Source organism: Moschus berezovskii, chromosome 6 (assembly GCF_049115385.1).
Source record: "Moschus berezovskii isolate FMDL1 chromosome 6, NW_MosBer_1.0, whole genome shotgun sequence".
Taxonomy (NCBI): Eukaryota; Metazoa; Chordata; class Mammalia; order Artiodactyla; family Moschidae; genus Moschus; species Moschus berezovskii.
The window spans coordinates 112,796,013-112,818,006 of NC_142465.1; the positions used below are offsets into that span (position 1 = coordinate 112,796,013).

Consider the following 21,994-nt stretch of genomic DNA (forward strand, 5'->3'; position numbering starts at 1 on the left):
GAAGCAGAGACTGGATGGGGTTTCCAGTCCAGTCCCCCAGTCCAAACAGAAGTTTGGGGCATTATGGTTTATAGTTTAAAGACAGTTAACAAAAGATGGTGTGTGAGATATTTCTGTTGTAGTAAGTTCACTCTTAGGGGCCTGTCAGGGCTGGGAGTCAACATGTGGGTACAACGTGAGTGAGGGTGATGACCTACTCCTGCATCCATCGTGGTCCTTAGCTGCCCTGACGCGTGGGGGTGCTCTCCTGGGTGCTCCGTGAGTGTGCTGTCAGTCCCCAGGGGCGTCCAGGCTGTCATGCTGAACAAAGAGCAGAAGGAAACATACGCCTTATCACTCAGACACGATGAGGAAAGGTTTGCTTTTTGAGCTGTGGCTTGGGAGTTTGTGTAGTTTTTTAAGCAGTGTTGTTGTCATACTGTGTATATAATTTCACTTTTTCATATCTTACATTTAGTTTTCAGAACTAATATTTCTCTAAATAGGATTGTCAAATACCCCAGTTTAGTAGATGAACATTTGTGCCTTAACTCTTAACTGTTATAAACCTGTTTCACATAGCCTTGGACATAAAAGCTTGTACACCTAGTGAATTATGCTCTTATTTTAAATTTCTGGAAGTATTGTCACTCAGTCAAAAGAAAGGCCCATTTCAGATTAAAGAAATACAGGGCTTCCCTGTCAGTCCAGTGGTTGAGACTCCATACTTCCACTGCAGTGAGCATAGGTTCAATCCCTGGTCAGAGAGCTAAGATCCACATGCCGCATGGCCCCCCAAAAAAGATTCAAAACAATGCATTTCCAGGCTGCTCATTCCAGAGGCTGTTTTATTTCACCTATGACTCATCAGTGTCCAAGGGGTCCATTTGCGTCACCTCGCTCTGGCCAGGGTGCTATAGGACAGATGCCCTCAGGACCCTCAGTCCTGGGTCCCACCACATGCAGGTGTTTGAAAAAAGGGCCAGGGAATTGAGTCTTCACGTGGGTGCTTCCCAAGGCAGGGCCCAATAAGTGGGTGAACGCAGGAAGGACAGACCCACTCATGAAGTGCAGGTGGGGGAGTTGCACCTGGGGCTTGAAGCCCTGGAGCAGAGCTTAGGGGTTGCAGAAGGTCCCATGTGGTTCAGAAATGTGATTGGTTTGAGCTGCAGAATCTTGGCCCTATTAAATTTTGATTCATTGCCACCATCTAAAATGAGACTTCAGGATTAAACCCCACTCTGTAGCCTTTGGAAATCATCTAAGACGCCTCTCAGCTGGAGGGAACACGGGGCCCAACCCCAGCTGGGGGCTCTTGTCGCCTTGGCTGGTTGTCATTGTGTGCGTGTGGGGCTTGCGTGGCCCCCGCCAGCTTCTTTCCCACTTATCGCTGCACGCTCAGCCATTCAAGAAGTCCAGTGGCCACAGCACAGCAGGAGTGGGAGCCCAGTAGGCCTTGTAGGCTGGGTGACACGTTTGGAGGTGTGGTCCCCAGGGTAGGGAGCGCCGGAGACCAGGAGGAGTGAGTGAATGGATGAGGCCTGAGGGGCGAGGCGAGCGCAGCACAAAAGCCTGTGAGGGCTGAAGGTGACGGCCCAGCGCCTCCAGCCTGGCAAGCTGTCCCGCTCGCGCCTCTCCTGGTTTATTGGGCATGTTTGAAATCTGTGCTGGAATTTCCTGTTACGTACTTAGGCCTGGTCTTCACAGGGGTGTTGGCGATGATCAAGCACAAGAAATACTTGTTTACAGTTTGCAGAGCTGCCTCCTCCTGGGTTCTCTCTCTTGCAGCCGCGCGCTGGCGCCCGGCCTCTTAGCACTGGCTTCCTCCTCGTGGCGGCACTGTGTCAGTTAAACGACTGCTTTTGAAATCAGATGTTAATTTATTTTAAAAAACAAACAAACAAATGATCCTAGTCAAATGTCCTGAAATTTCAGGTGGGGCTGTAACCGAGAGCAGAGAATTTCCCCTTTTTGCCAGCACTGCTTCGGTGACTTTTCTGCTGTTGAAGGAAACCGCGAGTCTCTGCAGGACGAGGAGCTGGGAGCCTTCACCCGCCTTGTGCCCTCAGTGCTCCTCGTCACCCCGTCCTGCGGGGTAGTGCGGGGAGGCGTTGGTCCTGCTGTTCTGTGCTGGTCCAGGAAGGCAAGTGTTGGTTCTAGCCTTCGTCAGAGCATACCTGGGATACGTCACAGCATTTCAGAAAACATAAAGTGTTTGTGTCAGAAAACAATAGATGAGTATACTGAAACAAAAACATTTATGAATGGTGAAGTAAGTTTGAGATCTGGTTGACCCAAGTTGAATTAACTAGTCTGGAGTGAGGCTTCAGCCTTCTAAAAACTTGTTGATGATGGTGTGTAGTAGTACACACAGAAAAGGCACATTCCTAACTCTGGAGTTCAGTGAATTGACACACACTGAACACGCCTGTGTGCAGTGATCACTCAGACAAGGAAGCATCGCAGTGAGGTTTACTTTTTCCACTGAAAGGAGCTGCCTGAGGTGACCGTTACTCTGGCTCTCTCCAGTGGTACCCACGTGCATTTAGAGTGAATTTGTGCTCAGGATTCTCGGAGGCTTTCTTTTCATTCCACCCTAAATAGGGGATTTTGTACAAATGAATGCTTTTCTTTCCTGCTTCTGAGACTTAGCTATTACGTGGAGCTAAGAAAGGGCTTCCCTCATAGCTCAGTAGTTAAAGAATCTGCCTGCAATGCGGGGGACCCCGGTTTGGTTCCTGGGTCGGGAAGATCCCCTGGAGAAGGAAATGGCCGCCTACTCCAGTATTGTTGCCTGGAGATTCCCATGGACAGAGGAGCCTGGAAAGCTACAGTCCATGGGGTTGCTAGAGTCGGATACAACTTAGCAACTAGAGAGACAGAAGAAAGCTCCATCATCTCGCTGTGTAATACTTGCCTCACCTGTAAAATGGGAATGATAAGTATACCCATTACTAAATTTATTTAGTAATAATAATATTGAGTGAAATTAAATTATTTATGACATCCTTAGAGCAGTCTGGAGCTTTTAGTAGCGGGGAGAGCAGTGCTTCATGGTTGATACTGGATGTGGGTGTTTTTAATTTACTTATTTATTTAAGTAGCTAGCTAGGAGAAGGCAATGGCACCCCACTCCGGTGTTCTTGCCTGGAGAATCCCGTGGACAGAGGAGCCTGGTGGGCTGCCTCTATGGGGTTGCACAGAGTCAGACATGACTGAAGCGACTTAGCAGCAGCAGCAGCAGATAGCTAACTCGCAAGCTGTGCAGTGTCTCAATTGTGGCATATGGGATCTACTTCCCTAACCAGGGATTGAACCCAGGCCCCTTGGATTGGGAGCGCAAATCTTAGCCACCAGGGAAGTCCCTGTGGCTGTTTTTTAGAGTTCTATGGACACTGGAATTTGAATTTTATATTATTTTCATATGTCATGAAATAATACTCTTGATTTCTTTTTTCTCCCAACTTTTAAAAAAGAATGATTTTTACATTCTTAGCTTACAGGCTAAAGATAGACACTCAGACCAGATTTGGTCCGTGGGTCATAGTTTGCATGCCCTTGTTTTTAGAAAAATAGGTTCTTGTTTCTAATTCCATGAACTCAGTCAGCATGCTGTTCAAGATAATATGACATTTCCGTCTCCCCAGAAAGTGCCCCTTTGCGCTAAATCTAACCCCCACCCTCCCAGAGAAACCCACTGTGTCCCATACAGTGATCTGGTTCCTGTCGATGCAGGTTGGTTTGCCTTAATATAGAGCTGCTTCTGGTAGGGATCACTCTGCGTATCCAGTGTCTTTCAGGAAGCCCAGAGTGTGTGGTACTCGCTGCTGCTGCTGTTCCTGTCAGTACTTTGTTCCTTTGTGGGAGGAGTCTCAGTTGTATCCAGTGTAAAAATATCTCAAGTGTTTTGTCCACTAATTGGTGGGCTTGTGTGCTGCCTCCAATGGGGCTGTAAGGAAGAAAGCAGCTGTGAACATCTGCACAGAAGTTTTTGTGAACGTCTCTTCATTTTCTTGGGAATTGCTGGGTCCCATAGGAGAGTGTGTTTGATGTTAAGAAACTGCCAGACTTGTTTTCTTGACCACTCTAGTTGCTCCATATCTTTGCCAACGTTTGTTATTTTTAATTTTACCCAGGTTTTCATTTTACTGATTCTGTTGCGTGTAATGTGGTAACTCATTGTGGTTTCAATTTGCATTTCCCTGATGATGAGGTAAATAACAGGCTATGACTGTTTTTTCCTGATGTGTAGCTTACCTATTTGTTTGACACTGTATTTTAAAGAACGATAAGTTTTAATTTTGTTGAAGTCTAATCTATCAGTTTTTTCTAGTATGTTATTAATATTTCCAAATCAGGACATACCTTTAATGTCAATAGATTTTCTTTGAGGTTTTCTCTTAGTTTTATAGTTTCAACTTTTTGCACTTGACATTATGATGCGTTTTGAGTTAGTGTTTGTCTGTGGTGTGAAGCAGAAGGTCAGTGTCCACATTTTTTTACTTATGAATTCATGTATGTTCAGTCTATTCAAGTATCAGATTGTCTTGAAATTGAGAGCGTTCTCCACCATTTTTATATTTTAGTTTTGCTTTTTAAGTGTTTTGACTATTCTGGGTCCTTAGCATACAAATTTAAAGATCAAGTTGTCAGCCCTGCCACCCCCCAAAAAAGGCCTGCTACAAGAAAATGGACACTTTGACCAATGTTGAATTCCCCAGTCCTTGACCATGATATGTATCTCACCATTTGTTTATCTTTAATTTCAGGAATATTGTATGGTTTCAGTGTAAAGATATTGTGCATCTTTCCATTTGTGCTTGAGCTTTTATATTTTCCAGCTGCTTGTTGCCAGTATATGTAAAATACAGTTGATCTTTTTATGTTGATCTTATTACTGAGGCTTCCTGAACCCGCCTCTTGGTTCATTGGTATTGCAGATAACTGAGGAGTTTCTGTTGTCTGCTTCTGTTTCAGCCTCTGTCCCAAGAACTTCCTTCTCTTGTCTTAACACTGTGCTGGCCTCGACTCTGGTGGTGTTCCTGATCTTGGGGAAAGGATACATCCTTTTACCATGAAGTGTGATGAAGTGCTGTCCCTTTTATCTCTTGCTGAATTCAATTTGCTGCTGTTTTGAGGATGTTGATGAAGAATATTGGCCTGTACTTTTATTTGCTTAGAAATCTTTGTCAGGTTTGGCAGATGGGTTGAGAAGCATTTCCCTCCTCTGGTTTCTGAAAAAGTCTGTGTAATTTCTTTTGAACAGTTCACCACTGAAAGCCTTTGGGTTTGTAGTTTTCTTCATGCAAGGTTTTATTTGAGTATTATTGATTCAGTTTCTTTAATAGATTAAGGCTATTTGGGTGTTTTAGTTCTTAAAAAAATTTTTTTTAAAATTTTAATTTTTGGCCACACCAGCCAGCATGTGGGGTCTTAGTTCCCTGATCAGGGATCACACCTGCGGCCCCTGCAATGGAAGGTAGAATCTTATCCACTGGACCACCAAGGAAGTTCCTGTTTTAAAAAATAAATTTATTTAAATATAGTCTTGCATTTATTTCAGCTGTACAGCAAAGTGATTCAATCATACGTATATATCCTTTTTCATATTCTTTTCCATTTTTTCCATGGTTTATCGCAGGATACTGAATATAGGTCCCTGTGCTATACAACAGGCCTTGTTGTTTATCTGTTCTGTATATACCAGTTTGCATCTGCTAATCCCAGACTCCCAACCATCACTCCCTCCACACGCCCATTCTTTGGCAACCACATGTCTATTTTCTATGTCTGTGAGTTTGTTTCATCGGTAAGTCTGTGTCATATTTTAGATTTCACATATCAGTGATATCATGTGGTATTGTCTGTCCCTCTTCACTTAGTGTGATCATCTCGAGGTCCATCTGTGTTGCTGCAGATGGCATTATTTCATTCTTTTTATGGCTGAGTAACATTCCATTGTTTATATGTACCACATCTTTATCCAGTCGTCTGTTGATGAACATTTATGTTGCTTCCATGTCTTAGCTATTATGAATAGTGCTGCTGTGAACATAAGGGGTGCGTGTATCTTTTTGAATTATAGTTTTGTCTGGATATATACCACAAGTGGAATTGCTGGATCATATGCTTGCACTGTTCACTGTTTTTTGAGAAACCTCCAAACTATTCTGTATAGTGGCTGTACCAATTTACATTGCCACCAACAGTGTAGGGGGGGTTCCTTTTTCTCCTGGATGGTCTATTTCTTAAGTCATGACTTTGGTAAGTCATTTTGGCATTTTTCAAGGAATTTGTCTGTTTCAGTTTTTAGATTTATTTCCATGGTGCTATTCATAATATTCTCTTATCCTCTTATTATCTGTAGGATCTACAGTGGTGTTTCCACTTTGATTCCTGATGTAATTTGTACTGTCTCTCTTTCCCTCTAGAAGTTGATTCTTTCTGCAGGTTTATCAACTTTTAAAATGTTTACTAAGGAACCAACTTTTAACCTTGCCGACTGTTCGTTTTCTTTTTAAAATCTTTTTTATTGATTTATCTTTATTAAATCTTCTGTTTACTTTGGCTTTAGCCTACTCTTCTTTTTCTTTCTTTTCAAGTTACAGTACTGGTTATGAGCCTTTTTTCTTTTCAATACAGGCATTTCAAAGCTGTAAGTTTCCTACTAAGCAGTGTTTGACTGTTAGTTCACTTACATTTAGTGTAATTATTGGTGTGGTTGGTTTTGCACTTGTGTCTCTGGGGTTTTTAAGTGCCCAGCTCACGGGCAGGTGTTCAGAATATTCACAGATCGTGCAGTCATCACTACTGTTGAATTCTGGAACGTTTTATCAGCCTCATGAGACACCTCACACCTATGAGCTGTCGCGCCTCACTTCCTGCAGTCACCAGTCCCGCTAACTAATAGGCTTTCTGTGCATGTTGTTTATTTACTGTTCTAGGTGCTTCTGTAGGTGGAATACATACATGTAGGTATTAGGCTAATTTTATTTAGCATGTTTTCAAACACATTGTATCATGAATCAAGGACTCATTCATTTTATGGTCAGAAAATACTCTGTTGTATGTTTTATTTATCTATTAGTTCCTGGACACGGTGCTATTTCAGTTTTTTGACCATTATGAATCGTGCTGCTGTAGATGAACATTAGTGTACTTGTTTTTGTGTGGCTGTATGTTTTCATTTCTCTTGGCTATGTACCTAAGAGTGGAATGGTTGGGTCATAGGGTAATGCTGTTTAAGTTTTGAGCAACTTGCCAAATATTTGCAAAGCAACTGCATCATTTTACATTCCCACTAACAGTGTATGAGCATTCCCCTTTCTCTGAGTCCTTGTTAATAAGTGGTTAGCACTTGTTCTTACCTGTCTCTTTAATTTTAGCCAGCCTGGTGGGTGTGGTATGGTACCTTATTGGGTTTTGATTTACATTCCCTAAATGACTAATGGGTGTCTCTTCACCTGTTTCCTTCTTATTTTTTTTCCTTCCTTTGTCCTTCAATGGTTTCTCTTGTTAAGTATTTCACTTTATTTCTTATAGACTTTGTGGGTGCATGTATGTATCTGTGTGTGTGTGTGTGTGTAATTCTGGGGTAACAGGGTGCATCTTTAATTATCAAAAGCTGTTTAGAATTCTCACTGTACCATTTCTCACCTTAAATTTGACACTCCAGACTTCCAATTCATACAAATAGTATTTAAGGTCCCATCTGGCTTCCACTAAAGACAGTTCTTTATCTTTTTAAAGACAAAGACTTCCAAGTGGCTTTTTTAAAATTTGTAGATGACTTTTAATACTCTTTTTTTTACCTAACATAAGCATTCATATACACAAAATATGTTATATATGTATTTCCCTGTTAAAATGTTTTATATCTTAGTCATATTTTCCTTGAATTTGAAATTGTCATGTTTTCTTAATTGATGTCAAGACATGGCAGGTACCATATAGTCCTACAAAAGAGGCATTGGTTTAGTGGTTTGGGGCTGAATTGTTTTATGATCTTTATGAATAAGCACTTTTCAAATATTCTTACGGGGCCTTTTAGGAATTACCAAAAGTTAGCCTCTTTATTTGTCGATGAGAGAGTTGGACCATAAAGAAAGCTGAGCACTGAAGAACTGATGCTTTTGAACTGTGGTGTAGGACAGCAAGGAGATCTAGCCAGTCCATCCTAAAGGAAATCAGTCCTGAATATGGCTGAAGCTGAAACTCCAATACTTTGGCCACCTGATGCGAAGAACTGACTCATTTTAAAAGACCCTGATGATGGGTAAGATTGAAGGCAAGAGGGGAAGGGGACGACAGAGGATGAGATGGTTGGACGGCATCACCGACTCAATGGAGATGAGTTTGAGCAAACTCTGGGAGTTCGTGATGGACAGGAAGCCTGGCGTGCTGCAGTCCATGGGGTTGCAGAGTCAGACATGACTGAGTGACTGAACTGAACTGAATTTTTCTATTTAGTCTCTACATGGCACTGGGATGCCAGGTCCTCATTGTTCCCTGCACGTGGACTGCAGATACCCTTTCATGTCTCAGAACTGACGCAGCAGTCTTCCTTTTACTCTGGTGATCTCAGGCAGGTTGTTTCACTGCTTGGTCACACCTCGTGAGTCACGTGGGTCTCCTGGTAGAAGCTTGTTCTGTGGAAAGCAAAACAAGCCGTTCTCTGCTGGGGTTCTGAGATGCTTACCCTGGAGTGTGGAGAGAGAGTTATGTCTCCCTTTCTCCTGCAAACTATTTTAAGTGTGGGGGTCGCTGGGGGGGGTAAGGGTAATTAGCATTTAGAACTTCTTTCAGACAAGAAGGAACATAGACATGGCCCATGTGCTTCAGTCATTTTGTTGTATTGAAAGGATTGGTGATAACTGCCCAGAACAAGTGCCCTGCACTGAGTGGCCTCAGTTTGTAAGAGCTGCAGGTGCCGCAGGCAGAGCTCCCTCCGGTCCCTGTGTGTAGAGCCCTGTTTCCAGGTGTCATGATGGATTTTGATGAGCAAACCACATTCACTCTTTGCTAGTTTGAGGTATCAGTGGGAAGGAAATGGAAGTTCCTTCTCTCTTTGAAAAAGCAAAATGTTTCATTTCTTAGTTGCCTAAGGCCCTCTGTTTTTTCTAAGAATATTTCTTCTGACTTTTTCTATAGCTATAACTATGATAGATTATAAAATAACATGGTAACTGCCTCTTTAAAAAATATTGACCTACATAATTCCTTTGGAGCTGTTGTTTGTTTAGTGAGAAAAATGTTTTTAAATCAAGCATTAGGTGAAATTGTATCTTTAATAGTTGAGATATAGAGTAACTATCTAACAATTAAACATCACTTTGTTACATACTGGGGCTCTCAGTGGGTAAAGAACCTGCTTGCAATGTAGGAAACACTGGAGAAGCAGGTTCAGTCCCTGAGTCAGGAAGACCACTTGGAGAAGGAAACTTGGCAACCGCTCCAGTATTTTTGCCTGGAGAATCCCATAGACAGAGGAGCCTGGCAGGCTATAGTCTGTAGGGTTGCAAAGAGTCAGACACGGCTAAGCATGCAGGCATGCATAACACACTGTTTTATATACAAGGCACATTTAGGTACTAGTCAGAAATTTAAGTTGTCATTGAACTGTCTTAAATGTTTCCTGCAGAAAAGAACTCTCAAATTTAGAATATAGTTTTTGTATCATGCCTACAGGGTTACGTGTAATAGCATATGAATGTGTTCTGTGTTCTTGCTTGTTCATGTTTGTGTTCTGGAGAGTGTTTTTCTACCTTTGCATCAGAACATGAAACATGAATGGAGTAAGCCAGGCAGACCCTGGCCTTCTTTGCTGTGTGCCCTCTTAAGTCGTGGACCTGACTTTGAACTGAATGCCCCCTGAGCTCCGTAGCATCTGCCTGTCCAGGTGACGGTCGACACGGCCTGTTTGGTGCCTGCCATTGACGCTGCACCCGCACAGCTACTGCCGCACAGTGTGCTGCTTGTGGCTGAACGTGCAGAATGACCTGTTCTGTGAGAAACTGTCTTAAATATTGGTAATCTTTGGGACTTGACACTGTCAGCACCAAGGAGATGGTGCAGTAACAAGTGTTTCCTCAGGGGCCTCGCAGGCCCTTCCAGGGGCTTTCAGTTCTGCTACTGTTGAAGATGTATCAGCCCCCAGCACCCCCGCCCCCGCCCCCACCCCCCAAACCGCTGTGTGGTATTCACGCACCTTTGTGTCTGGGACCACTGGCTAGGCCTCAGACCTTCCACAGCTACCTGGAGGACATCATCAACTACCGCTGGGAGCTGGAGGAGGGGAAGCCCAACCCTCTGCGGGAGGCCAGCTTCCAGGACCTGCCGCTGCGCACCCGAGTGGAGATTCTCCACCGTCTCTGTGACTACCGGCTGGACGCAGACGACGTCTTCGACCTCCTCAAGGTGCGTGACCGACGGGCATCCTCCCTGGAGCAGCGGTTCAGGGAAGCCGGCTCTGGGTTGTGCTGGCCACTTGGGTGTGTTCCCCTTTCCATATCCTGGGTTCCTGCTGACATGGTAACAGTTGTAGGCTCCTGTCTGCTCTGTCATAAGCCAGAATTGCAGTTACGTTAGTCACTGTTATTTCCTGAGGTCTGAAATTTGACTTGGCATAATAAAGATTTATGACACCTCCCAAAGACTTGACCCTATCCCCACCACATGCTGCATGCACGTGGCAGAAGTGTGTTGGCTGGGGCTCTGGCCACCTCTCCCTCACCTGATCCTGCCCTCACTGGGAGGTCGAGGGTGCCTGTGGGCTTGGTTGGGAACCATGGTGAGATCTGTAGCTCAGCTCAACTCCGCTTTCACTGAGACCTTGGTCTCAGTCACCGGGGGCGGCAGTGAGGTCATGCTGGTGAGTGGAGAGTGCTGGGCTGGGCTGGCTTGTGGCCCAGCATCATGAGGGTTGAGGCTGCCGCAGCACTGACTCTCCTATTGGGCTTGTCTCTCCTTGTGTGGGTCCAAGCCAGATGTGTCACAAGTTCATCAACATTCTTTTGGCTTTCTCTGCTTTTGGTAACATGGTGGCAGTGATGGGGATGGGAAGGGTTTGAGATATTTCCACATCCTGTTCTTAGAGCAGGCGTCTTATCCTGGTCCGATATGTCTGGACCTGGAATGAGAATTAGCCCAGGTGTTTGGGCATTGTATTGTGAGTTATCTGTGATAGTATATTTCGGATCCTCATTTCTGTTTTCTCTTGTTGCCCAAACCTCTTTCCCTGACCTGCGCAGGGCCTGGACGCAGACAGTCTCCGTGTGGAGCCGCTGGGTGAGGACAGCTCAGGGGCTCTCTACTGGTATTTCTACGGAACGCGAATGTACAAGGAGGACCCGGCACAAGGGGGGTCCCATGGAGAGCTCACTCTGAGCAGGTACCTTCCTGGAGGTTGTGTTGTTGTTGCCACTGTCATTAACGTTCAGTGCCTCCTAATTCCACTGCACAGTTTAACTTCTCTCATGAAGGAGTGAGCTGTATGTAGCAGCTTGCCTGCAAGGAGGCACTTCACTCAGAAGCACAAAGGACTTACTCTCTAGCCCTGCTCCCTGGGATGGTGATTCTGGTGCCAGTTCTCAGCAGCGCCAGCACGCCCTGGGCCTTTCCCTTTGGCAGAGTGGGTTCTGCAGAACCCTATCCTACCTTGGGTCTTGTCAAGAAAGAGGCCTTGGGCAACGTCCCAGAGCTGTGCTGCCATCTTCCCCGCACTTCAGGTTGCTGGACCCTTTGCTGTTAGGGAAACCTGAAAAGGGAAAGTTGCTTAGTCATGTCTGACTCTTTGTGACCCCATGGACTATACAGTCCATGGAATTCTCCAGGCCAGAATACTGGAGTGGGTAGCCTTCCCTTCTCCAGGGGATCTTCCCAACCCAGGGATCAAACCCGGGTCTCCCGCATTGCGGGCGGATTCTTCACCAGCCCAGATGTTCATGTGGGAGACGTTCGTTTCCTTGGTTCCACGTTTTATTAATAATAACAGAAGACGTGAGGTCGCCCTGTCCTGTCCCCGTAGCTGCTGCCTTTGTCCTGTTTAGTAACCTCGTGGCCAGACAACTGACATTTCTGTTTAATGTACTACTTCTTAGGGAAAGTGAAGGACAAAAAAATGTCTCAAATATTCCTGGGAAAACAGGTAAAAGAAGAGGAAGACCCCCAAAACGGAAAAAACTACAGGAGGAAACTTTTATGAGGTGAGAAAATCTTTGTGTGTGAAGGTCCCTAACCCAAACCATTATGCTGGAAGGGCTCACCCCATCCTTGCTATCTGTGTCTCGGGGAGGATGTGGGTGTGCACTGGAATCCTTGGGGTCCCCGGCCCAGCCCCTCTCAAGTTAGCAGCTGTCTGGGAGCCCTCCCCCTGGGCACTGGGGGCTCTGATAGTGGAAGGCACCTGCTCACAGGAAGTGCCCTTCAGATCCTTTTGCCCCAGATTTCTGCACAGGAGGTGGAGTGAGTTAATACTGTGAGTCTAGGAGTTCTTTCCTGGTAAGGAGGCTTCAGTAGTAAATGTGCTTTATAGTGTTTAGAACTCACTTTGTTAAGATGAGACCTTAAACAATTTTAAGTGTTATTTGGTATTTAATTGTAGCAAAGAAAAAGATCATTATAGTTTGGGAAATTTTTAATTAATTTTTCGGCCACACTGTGCTTCATGCAGGCAGGATCTTAGTTTCCCAACCAGGGGATCTCCTGCAGTGGAAGCTCAGAATTTTGAGCACTGGACCATTAGGGAAGTCCCGGGAAATTTTATTTTAGTATGTCGTTGTCTTTTAGGAATATCCACCGTGTGAATGTCAATATCGGAGTTTTGAGGGTCTGACTTGTACTATGTAAAAATACTTTTATACCCTTTGTTTAAGGATCAGATATATAATTATTCACTTATGGGAGTTAAGTCACAGGCTTAAAATTCTAATAACACAGGACAAACTGCTTCCTTGTTATCTAGTTTATTGTTCAGTTCAGTCGCTCAGTCGTATCCGACTCTTTGCGACCCCATGAATCACAGCACGCCAGGCCTCCCTGTCCATCACCAACTCCCGGAGTTCACTCAAACTTTTAGAACTGCTTAAATAAGCTAAATGCCTGAAGTGGACCAGATTTCACTGTGTTGCTTATTAACTGCTAATAAATGTTTTTAGGGATCTGATTATGAATCAGAATTTGGTTTATTTTGTTTTAACAATCAGTGTTCCACTTAACTTTTCTGAAATTTTGACTATAGAATGAAAGCTTTCCTCCCACCAGAATTTGTGAGAAATAGTCCTGTCATTGTGTTTTATACACAGGACATCAGTTCCTGGATTTTGTTAGCAGCCTACACGTCCATGTAAATCCAGCAAACTGTTCTGTACGTTCATCTTTGGTTCCCTTGAGCCCCAGAATCAGAGAGCCACAGTGGGGTGTCCTCACTTCACAAGCCCAGTGCTCATGTGCTGCCCCCTGCTGGTGACTTTATTCTGTAGCGTTCTGAATCCAGTGCAGTATTGAAGTATTTTTAAATTAAATAAAATTTTGTGAAATCTAAAAAGTAAAACTAGTGAATGTAACAAAGCGGGTATAGAGAACAAACTGGGGGTGACCAGTGGGGAAACAGAAGGGGGAGGGGCGAGCTAGGGGACAGAGGTACAAATGAGTGTGTCACAGAAAAGGCTGTCGGGACACACTGCACACCATGGGGATGTGCCAGTGTTTTATAGGAACTGTGCATGGAGTGTAATCTTTAAAAATTGTGGCCACTGTGTTTGTTGTACATGGGGTCGCGGAGAGTCGGACACGACTGAGCGACTGAACTGAACTGAACTGAAACTATCCCTCAGTTAAAAGTCTTTTTTTTTTAAAGAATGATGAAAAAAAATACAGTAAGATATATATAGAAAGGGGAAAAAAAGTGAAGAGAAAGTTCAGTCCCTAAAATAATTTTTAATGTTTTCTTAAAAATAAATGAAATTTAAAGTTCAGTTCCTCAGTCACACCAGCCACGCTTCTGCTGAGTGGGTGAGTACGGCCTGTGTCTGCCTTTGTTGCATAGCAACAACACGGGGCATTTCCATTCTTCCAGGAGGCTGTGCAGGGTAGTGCTGGGTTAAGTGGTCAGAAACAAACCAGAACATCCAGAGCACGTCCTTCCTGGTCTAGGGAGACAACACTGTTGGGCACGTAACACTGAGCGTGTTTGTATTTCATATCATTAACCGTCCCGTTTTCCAGGGAATTTTGTTGACTTTGCTGAGGTCAAGGTGGCATGCCTTGAGTGGGGATGGGCAATCTCAGAACCTGTTGCTCACTTCAGCCTGCTGTGGGGGTCAGTTCAACAGTCTTCTGTTCAGTGCAGCCCTCGGTCGGGTAGCAAGCCCTTTCCTTGGCCTTTAACTGTCGACGCTGAGCCCCTCCGTTCCTGGGCAGTTGCGCCATATTCCTGTGTGTCGTCCTTCCCCTCTCTGTGCCAACTTGCCCGCCTCTGTGTTCCTGACCTTGCTCTGTTGACGTGTCAGAGGGACACACACATTCTCTCCTGGTGTTATTAGTAAGCCGTTGTGCCTTACACACACAATCTCTCTCTCTTCTGATACTAATAGTAAGGCAGTGTGCCTTATACACACACATACACACTCACGCGCACACACTCTCTCTCCTAGTATTAATAGTAAACCAATGTGTAAACAAACAAACACACGCTTTTCTGGTATTAATAGGAAGCCAGTGTGCCTTCCTTCCAGGGAAGCACAGAACAATTTTGGCCGTGTTTTTGTTTTAATGGTGACCACTTTTCTTTGTTCTAGTGACAAGCAGGAAGAAAACTCCTCAGCATCTGAGTTGCAGACGAGAAATGGTAATGACCTTCGTAGGGGTTCGAGGGCTTGTGTCACCTTCCAGAGTCTAATGCAGGCTGCTGGGACCACTGCAGCAGTCTTCCCACCAGCTTCCTTGTTCCTCACACATTGTCTCCCTATGTCCATCTCTCCTTCTCACGAATCACTTGAGATCAGGACAAGGTCACTTCACTTGAGCCCCTTCCCAGGCCCAGCGTAATAGGCTCCTAACATTGGGATGAATGCAAAGCTTCGCAAGAGCTTTAACTTGAAATACTTTACAACATAAGGATGTGTACTATGTTCTTATGTAGACTTTTTATGCAATCTGTAATCCAATACAAACATTTGAGGAGAAAAAGCAATTTACAGTATCTCAATGTAACAAGGAACACTCGTGAAGCTCAAAGCCATTTATGTAGAAAAGCAGATGTGTTGGAACACTTCCAGGTTATTAGAGTCTGTCAGGAAGGTCACCACAGTTGTGTTTGTATTGACTTCGTAGCTCTTAGTTGTGAACAGGAGAGTAGCCAGAACATCTGAAGTGTATACATTATCAACCTGAAAGGGCAGCCCAGGGCGCCAGTGAACCTGCGGGTGGAGAGGAGAAGGAGATCCACGGGGCCTGTTTCCTGACCATGGCTTCCTCTTCTAGGGTCCCAGGGACCAGGGCAAGGCTCCTGGTGGCTCCTGTGCCAGACTGAGCAGGAGTGGAGACAGGTCACCGAGAGTTTCCGGGAGAGGACCTCTGTGCGAGAGCGCCAGCTCTACAAACTGCTCAGTGAGGACTTCCTGCCCGAGATCTGCAGCATGATTGCCCAGAAGGTGCGCACACGGACCCACGTAGGGCGAAGCTGCTCTGGGCAGGGTGCCTTTCTCAGAGGCTTGCACGTCCCCACGTTCTGCTGAGTGGTCCAGCTTTCCTCTTTCTCCCAGCTTTCCTCCGGGCCCCAAGAGTAGGACCTTGAGCCCCCGCTCTCCTTACTGTGGGTCCTGGGATTTAGCCCTCACACTCCACCCCATCCTCACAGCTCCTGGACCCCAGGTGTGTCTCCGCAGAGTGCTCTTTGCATACCTCTCCTTGTGCTTACGTTGCTGCTTTTTCCCCCCTTTTTAGAAAGCTCATCTGGTGGTCTCCCTCTAACAGCAGCTCTGAACTCTTGAGAGGTCAGTCCTGTCTGAGGGTTGTCTTTGTTGCTCCCTCAGTTCTCCTCTCACCTCCCGGCATTCCAGTCCTGGCCTCTTCCCGTGCATCCCGTCTGCTCCCTTGCCTGTTCCGAGGCTCTCTGAAGCCCCGCTGGAGTTGTTTCTGTGAGCTCTCCCTGGACTGTCTTAGCCTGAGGTTTCCCCCACAAGGTGTCTCCTCATCCTAAGTTTGTTTGATCGCGAGTTGTGGAGGCAGCTCCAGACCATGAGCTATATCTCCCTTGTCACTGTAACCTCCAAGTGACTCCGTGGCATGCCTGTTCTGTGGTCAATGCCTGATAAACATCCAGCTTTGATAAAATTGATGCTTCAGATTCTTAATGGTTGTTAATAGAAAACATAAGAATGCCAGCCCTGCCCTGAAACCTGGGAGAAAGTGTTATAAATTCCTGCTGCAGCACGTCTCAGGGGCAGGGGAGGGGAACAGTGACAGATACAGTGACAGTGACATGTTGTGAGTTCGGTGATATTTGTAACTATTGAGCAGATCAGTGCTCTGGGTGAATCGTAGAAGGTCTGACCTCAGGGCTTCAGGAATCGCGTTTTCTCCTCATTGGCGTCCTTTGTCCTGGTAACGATGATTCCTCTTGGATCTTGTCGTCCATGGCCCACTGTGACCTTTTTTGTCCAGGACTTGAGATACGGAATCTAGTTTTCTTAGAGTAACTATTTAAATAGAGATGGTATGAATAATGACAGCACCTTAAATGATCTGTAAGGCATGTACCTAACCTGCCTTTTTAACTGAAAAGACTTTAGATTTAGGAAGTTAAGGGGAAAAATTTACAAGCATAAAACAGGTGGTTTTGATACAGAAAATTTCAGGACTTGATTCTTTGCGAGAGAAGAACTGAAATCTTAAATACCATTTTCAAGAACCATGACATTAGAAACTAAATGATGGAATAATAGATTTGATATTTTGAAAGCTGTTCAGTACTGTAAATAAGCAAGCTTTATTTAAATGGGGTGATTATGCACACAAATGGGAATTGGCATTATGCAGCAGAAAAGCTTAGCAGACCAGTAATTAGGGGAGTTTTCACACAGGGATCCCATCAGAAGCTCCGGAACCATTCAGATTTATTCACTAAAACTTTAAGAAATGATAATTTCCAAATGGTTATAAAATGAAGAAAGTATTGGCTTGGCTACCATTGACATAACAGCTATCTTAGTGCCCCATTCTGGATGAATTTAAATTCACTCCTTGCTCAGTGATGTAAATGCAAGTTCCATGAAGTGCACCAGCAAGGAGGATTGGAGCCTGCTGGGAGCACTCGCTGGGGCCCTCTGGTCTGTCTGTCAAGTAGTTTAGAGCAGTAAATGAGTTTAAACGCTGTTGCCATTTGCTAAGAGGTCTGAGAGACCTGGACTGCATGGGAGGGGGAAAGCTGAGGGTGGTGTTGAAATAGAGTGTGGGGGCAGGAGTGAGGGGCACCCTCCTCTACTCCAGGCCAGCTCTAGTTTTCAGCCCTGTGTCTCCTAGCATAGATGTTCCACTGGCTTTTGAGGCAGTGCGTGGTCAGAAAACATTTCCTGCGGGCTGTGTTTGACGGCCTGTGCCAGTATGGACCCCCACGGCCTTGCAGTCATTGATGTCATAGCTAGTTGTCTGTCTGCCTTGAGCCCTGAAGAGGGAAATGCTCGTTCGTGAATTTCTGTGTTTATAATGTATTTGGACTCATCCTCTCTTTTTCCTTCAGCTCGTAAGTACATTGGTGTTGGAGGTGTGTCAACACGTCTCTTCGGGCTCCATGCAGGCTTCTCTTCTGCCTGACTTCCTCATCTCCCAGGTCTCCTCTTCCTTCGGGTCCCTGGCTTTGGAGTGGCCTCAGTCAGCTGTCTGCCGTAATTCTCAACTGGTTTTCTGCCTCATTGGCCTGGATGGGCTCCCGCTGTCTGTTTACCTGGATGGTTTGAAAGCTTGTTCCCAGCTTCTGCTCACTACCCTGGGCTGAGCCCTAAATGTCCTATTTTACGTCTCAGCTTGCACCTACAGAATGCAGACAGACGGGAAGGTTCATCACTGCCGGCGCGAGCTTAGCTTTAAACACTCACGCTCTCGGCTGCTCTTTGCAGCGTCGTTTGTTTACTCCGCTCTTCCTGACATTGAGGAGGCTCTGATGTCAGTCACAGTACTGAGTGCCTTGGAGAAAGCCTCTGCTGTGGCATGAGTTTTGTGCTTCTGTTTACATAGCCGAAAAAAATCTTCAGGTCTTTAAAGGTTTATTGGCAGGTTTTCTGGTCACCCAGGAGTCCAGTCTTCTTGCCCCAGAAAGTCTTTTGATTATGACTCCGGGGAAAATACCAGTAAAGGGTCACTGTGCTGACCTCTGAAACTCTGTTGCAATGCTTTTTTTTCTGTCTGGAGACTCTGGGCACACCTGTGGCCAGGGAATTCAGGTCCTCCTTGTGCTGCTGGAGTTGGCGGGGGCGGGGGCGGGGGCGGGGGTGGGGGTGGGTGGGTGGGGAGTTCTGGGCTGGGCTTCAGCCAGATTGTAATGTTGAGGATTTCTCAGCGCTGTTTCATACCCCCTTTGGAAGAAAAAAAGTTGCAGTGCAAATAATGTAAGATATTTTTTTAACTGCTATTAACATATATATGTATTTTTTTGGTGTTGAGTTTACTGGTTCTTTAAACTATTGAAGTTTCAACAATTAAACTGTTAGAGTTTAAAAGACTGCCACAACTTCAGGTCATAAGTCTTGTCCCTTCCATGGGGTGGCACACTGCCTAGAAAGTTGCATGGAAGTTTAAAACACTCTTGGTGCATTTCATGCATGTTTTTTCCTAAATGTGTATGATGCAATTTAAATAAAATGATACCGTTTGAGAATTCACATCAGATGGGAACTACTGAATTTATAAAACATTAATTATAGTGAAAGAGAATAGGCAAAGGAAGTGTGAGACAAAGTGGTGTCTCACTGAGCATAAGTGTTTGCAGCCAGCAACATGAGGTGGGGGAGACTGGAGAAGGCATGCTGGGGGACAGGCATGGATTGAAATGGACAGAAGGGCCCCAGTGAGCAGGAGCGGTCAGGAGCATGTTACTCAGGTAGGTCCTGGACCTTGCTTCTTGTTCTCAGCCTTTGTGAGCACTCTGCTCTGAGTTTTGTTGTTGTTGAGCTCTTGGAATCGCAGACTTTTTTAAAATTTGAGATGTAATTGGTGTGTTACATTAGTTTCGAGTGTCCAGCATAATGATTTGATAATGGCATGCATTGCAGAATGATCACCAGTAGGTCTCGTTAATATCTGTCACCTCACATGGAGTTTTTTCTTGTGATGAGTAACTTTAAAAATCTACTCTTGTGTTCACATACAACACAGTAGTATTGACTGTGGTCACCATGTGGTGCATCTCATCGCCTTTCCCTTCTCCAGGGCATTTTCCCAACCCAGGAATTGAACCCATGTCTCCCACATTGCAGGCAGATTATTTACAAGTTGAGCCACAAGGGAAGCCCAAGAATACTGGAGCGGGTAACCTATCCCTTCTCCAGGGGATCTTCCCTACCCAGGCATCGAACCGGGGTCTCCTACATTGTAGGTGGATTCTGAGCTATCAGGGAAGCCCATCTCATCCACAGGAGTTGTTTATTTTATAAATGGATGTCTGTACAGTTGACTGCCTTCACTCATTTTGCCCACCCCTGTCTGTATCTTGAGTTCAGTGTTTTTAGACTCCATATGTAGGTGAGTTGATAGAGTATTTGCTTTTCTCTGACTTAACCTCACTTAGCATAGTGCCCTCGTGTCATCCATGTAGTCATGCGTGGCAGCATTTTCCTTTTTGTGACTGAGTCACATACCCTCTTACATACACCACCTCTTCTCCGTTCCTCCATCCACCGATGGACGCTTAGGTTAGGTCTGAGTCTTGGCTGTTGTGCGTCAGTGACCATGGGAGTTGTATTCATGTTCAGACTAGTGCTTTTACTTTCTTTGGAAAGATAGGCAGGAATGGAATTGCTGGGTCATATGATAAAATCCTGTTTTTATTTCTTGAGGAAACTCTGTACTCTTTTTTCCATAGTGTCTGTACCAGTTTACGTCCCCACCAACAGTGCACAGGAATTCCCTTTCTTCCATAACCTCGTCAGCACTTGCCATCTCTTGTCATTTTGTTGATACCCATCATGGCCATTCTAACAGGTGTGAGGTTTTGATTTGCATTTCTCTGATGATTAGTGATGTTGAGCCTCTTTTCATGTGTCTGCTAACCATCTTTGTGTCTTTCTTAGAAAAATGTCTGTTCAGTTCCTTGGCTCATTTTTTAATAGAATTATTTGTATGCCATTGAGTCTTACCAGTTTGGTTTTTTAAGATACTCTAATTTCAGGTGACTAAATTATTATTTTTATTATTATTTTATTTTAATTGGAGGCTAATTACTTTACAATATTGTGGTGTTTTTTGCCATACATTGACATGAATCAGCCACAGGTGTACATGTGCCCCCCTGTCCCAAACCCCCCTCCCACCTCCCTCCGCATCCCATCCCTCTGGGTCATCCCAGTGCACCGGCTTTGAGTGCCTTGTTTCATGCATTGAACTTGGACTGGTCATCTCTTTCACATATGGAGATATACGTGTTTTAATGCTATTCTCTCAAATCATCCCAGTGAGTAGGTTATTACTTCTTACATGCTTAGTATAATTATTAATGTATTTTAAAAACAACTATCTAGACAAAAAATTGTATAATTCCATTTGTTTGAAATGTCCAGAATAAATAGATCCACAGAAAGAGAATCACTTGGTGGTCGCCAGGGGCTGGAGCGTGAGGGTGTGGCACGGCTGGGATGGGGGTTAGGGCTTTGTCTCCAGTGCTGAGGGTGCTCTGTGGTCAACCAGATGGTGGTTGCCAGGCACTGTGAATATGCTGAGCGCCCCTTAGCTGTGCGCCGACAGTTGTTCATTTCATGTGAATTTCACCTCAGTGTCTTTATGTGTGTTTCTAAATGATGCATAATCTCTGATTTTGCAGCAGTCCTTGGCATTTATGATTTTCCTACATTGTAAATTTTTTGCTTTAATATATAAAAGATAGTTAATAGGAACCTAGTGTACAGCACAGGGAACTCTATTCAGTGGTTTGTAATGATCTATATAGGAATGGAGTCTAGACTGGAGCTTGGATATATGTATATGTATAACTGACTAAAGTCAAAAGGAGGAAGCAGCAGGGGATGAGATGGTGGAATAGCGTCACCACCTAAATGGACGTGGCTGTTAGCAAACTTCAGGAGATAGTGGAGGACAGAGGAGCTTGGAGTGCTGCAGTCCATGGGGTCCCAAAGAGTTGGACATGACTTAGCTACCAAACAACAGTAACTAATACACTTTGCTGCATAGCAGAAACTAAGGCAACACTGTAAATCAGCTTATACTCTTAAAAAAATTAAAAAATTCCTGTTTCATTTTTACTAAAATATCTTAATCTATTTAAAGTCAATTTTAATGCCTCACTGTAAAATCTATACATGGTAGCAGCCTCTTGGTCCTATTTGAATTTTAGAATTTACTCCCACTACTGTGTGATCTCTATTGAAAAAGTTAATAAAAATTAGATCATTGTAGAACATGTAATACTGGATGATTCCCTAGCTTATTTGGGAAGGGGCTGTTCTGTGTCCTAAAGGATTTATGCGTTTAGATTTATAGAAAGCTGGGGAGACTGAGTATAAACAGTGCATGAGACACAGTAACAGGTTCCCTGTTTACAGCTTCATGTGTTTGCTTCAGGCCTTTTCTCTGTACATTTATTAGAAACCTGGGATCATACTGCCTGTTGTCTGGTGACCTGTGTTTTTCATTTAATATCATGAGCCTTTTCATATTTCATTAAATATTTCTCAGAAAAAACAATTTTAATGACTACATAGTAGTTATGTAATTTTACCTATTTTAAACCTTAGGATATTTACAGTTTTTCACTATTTTAAATATTATTGACTGTAACGTACTCAGAAAC

The 21,994-nt window shown here is 44.5% G+C and overlaps 1 protein-coding gene across 2 annotated transcripts in view; it reads left to right on the forward strand.

Moving 5' to 3' along the window:
- Nucleotides 1-21,994, forward strand: part of CECR2 (CECR2 histone acetyl-lysine reader) — a 113,446-nt gene that overhangs the window by 75,890 nt on the left and 15,562 nt on the right. Inside the window, exons 3-8 of one of the 2 annotated variants that reach the window (XM_055396499.2) lie at nucleotides 10,212-10,395; nucleotides 11,229-11,368; nucleotides 12,078-12,182; nucleotides 14,775-14,824; nucleotides 15,460-15,629; nucleotides 17,717-17,806. In XM_055396499.2, the coding sequence (XP_055252474.2) occupies nucleotides 10,212-10,395; nucleotides 11,229-11,368; nucleotides 12,078-12,182; nucleotides 14,775-14,824; nucleotides 15,460-15,629; nucleotides 17,717-17,806 (739 nt within the window). The remainder of the gene's footprint in view (nucleotides 1-10,211; nucleotides 10,396-11,228; nucleotides 11,369-12,077; nucleotides 12,183-14,774; nucleotides 14,825-15,459; nucleotides 15,630-17,716; nucleotides 17,807-21,994) is intronic. The other variant, XM_055396501.2, reaches the window with a different exon arrangement.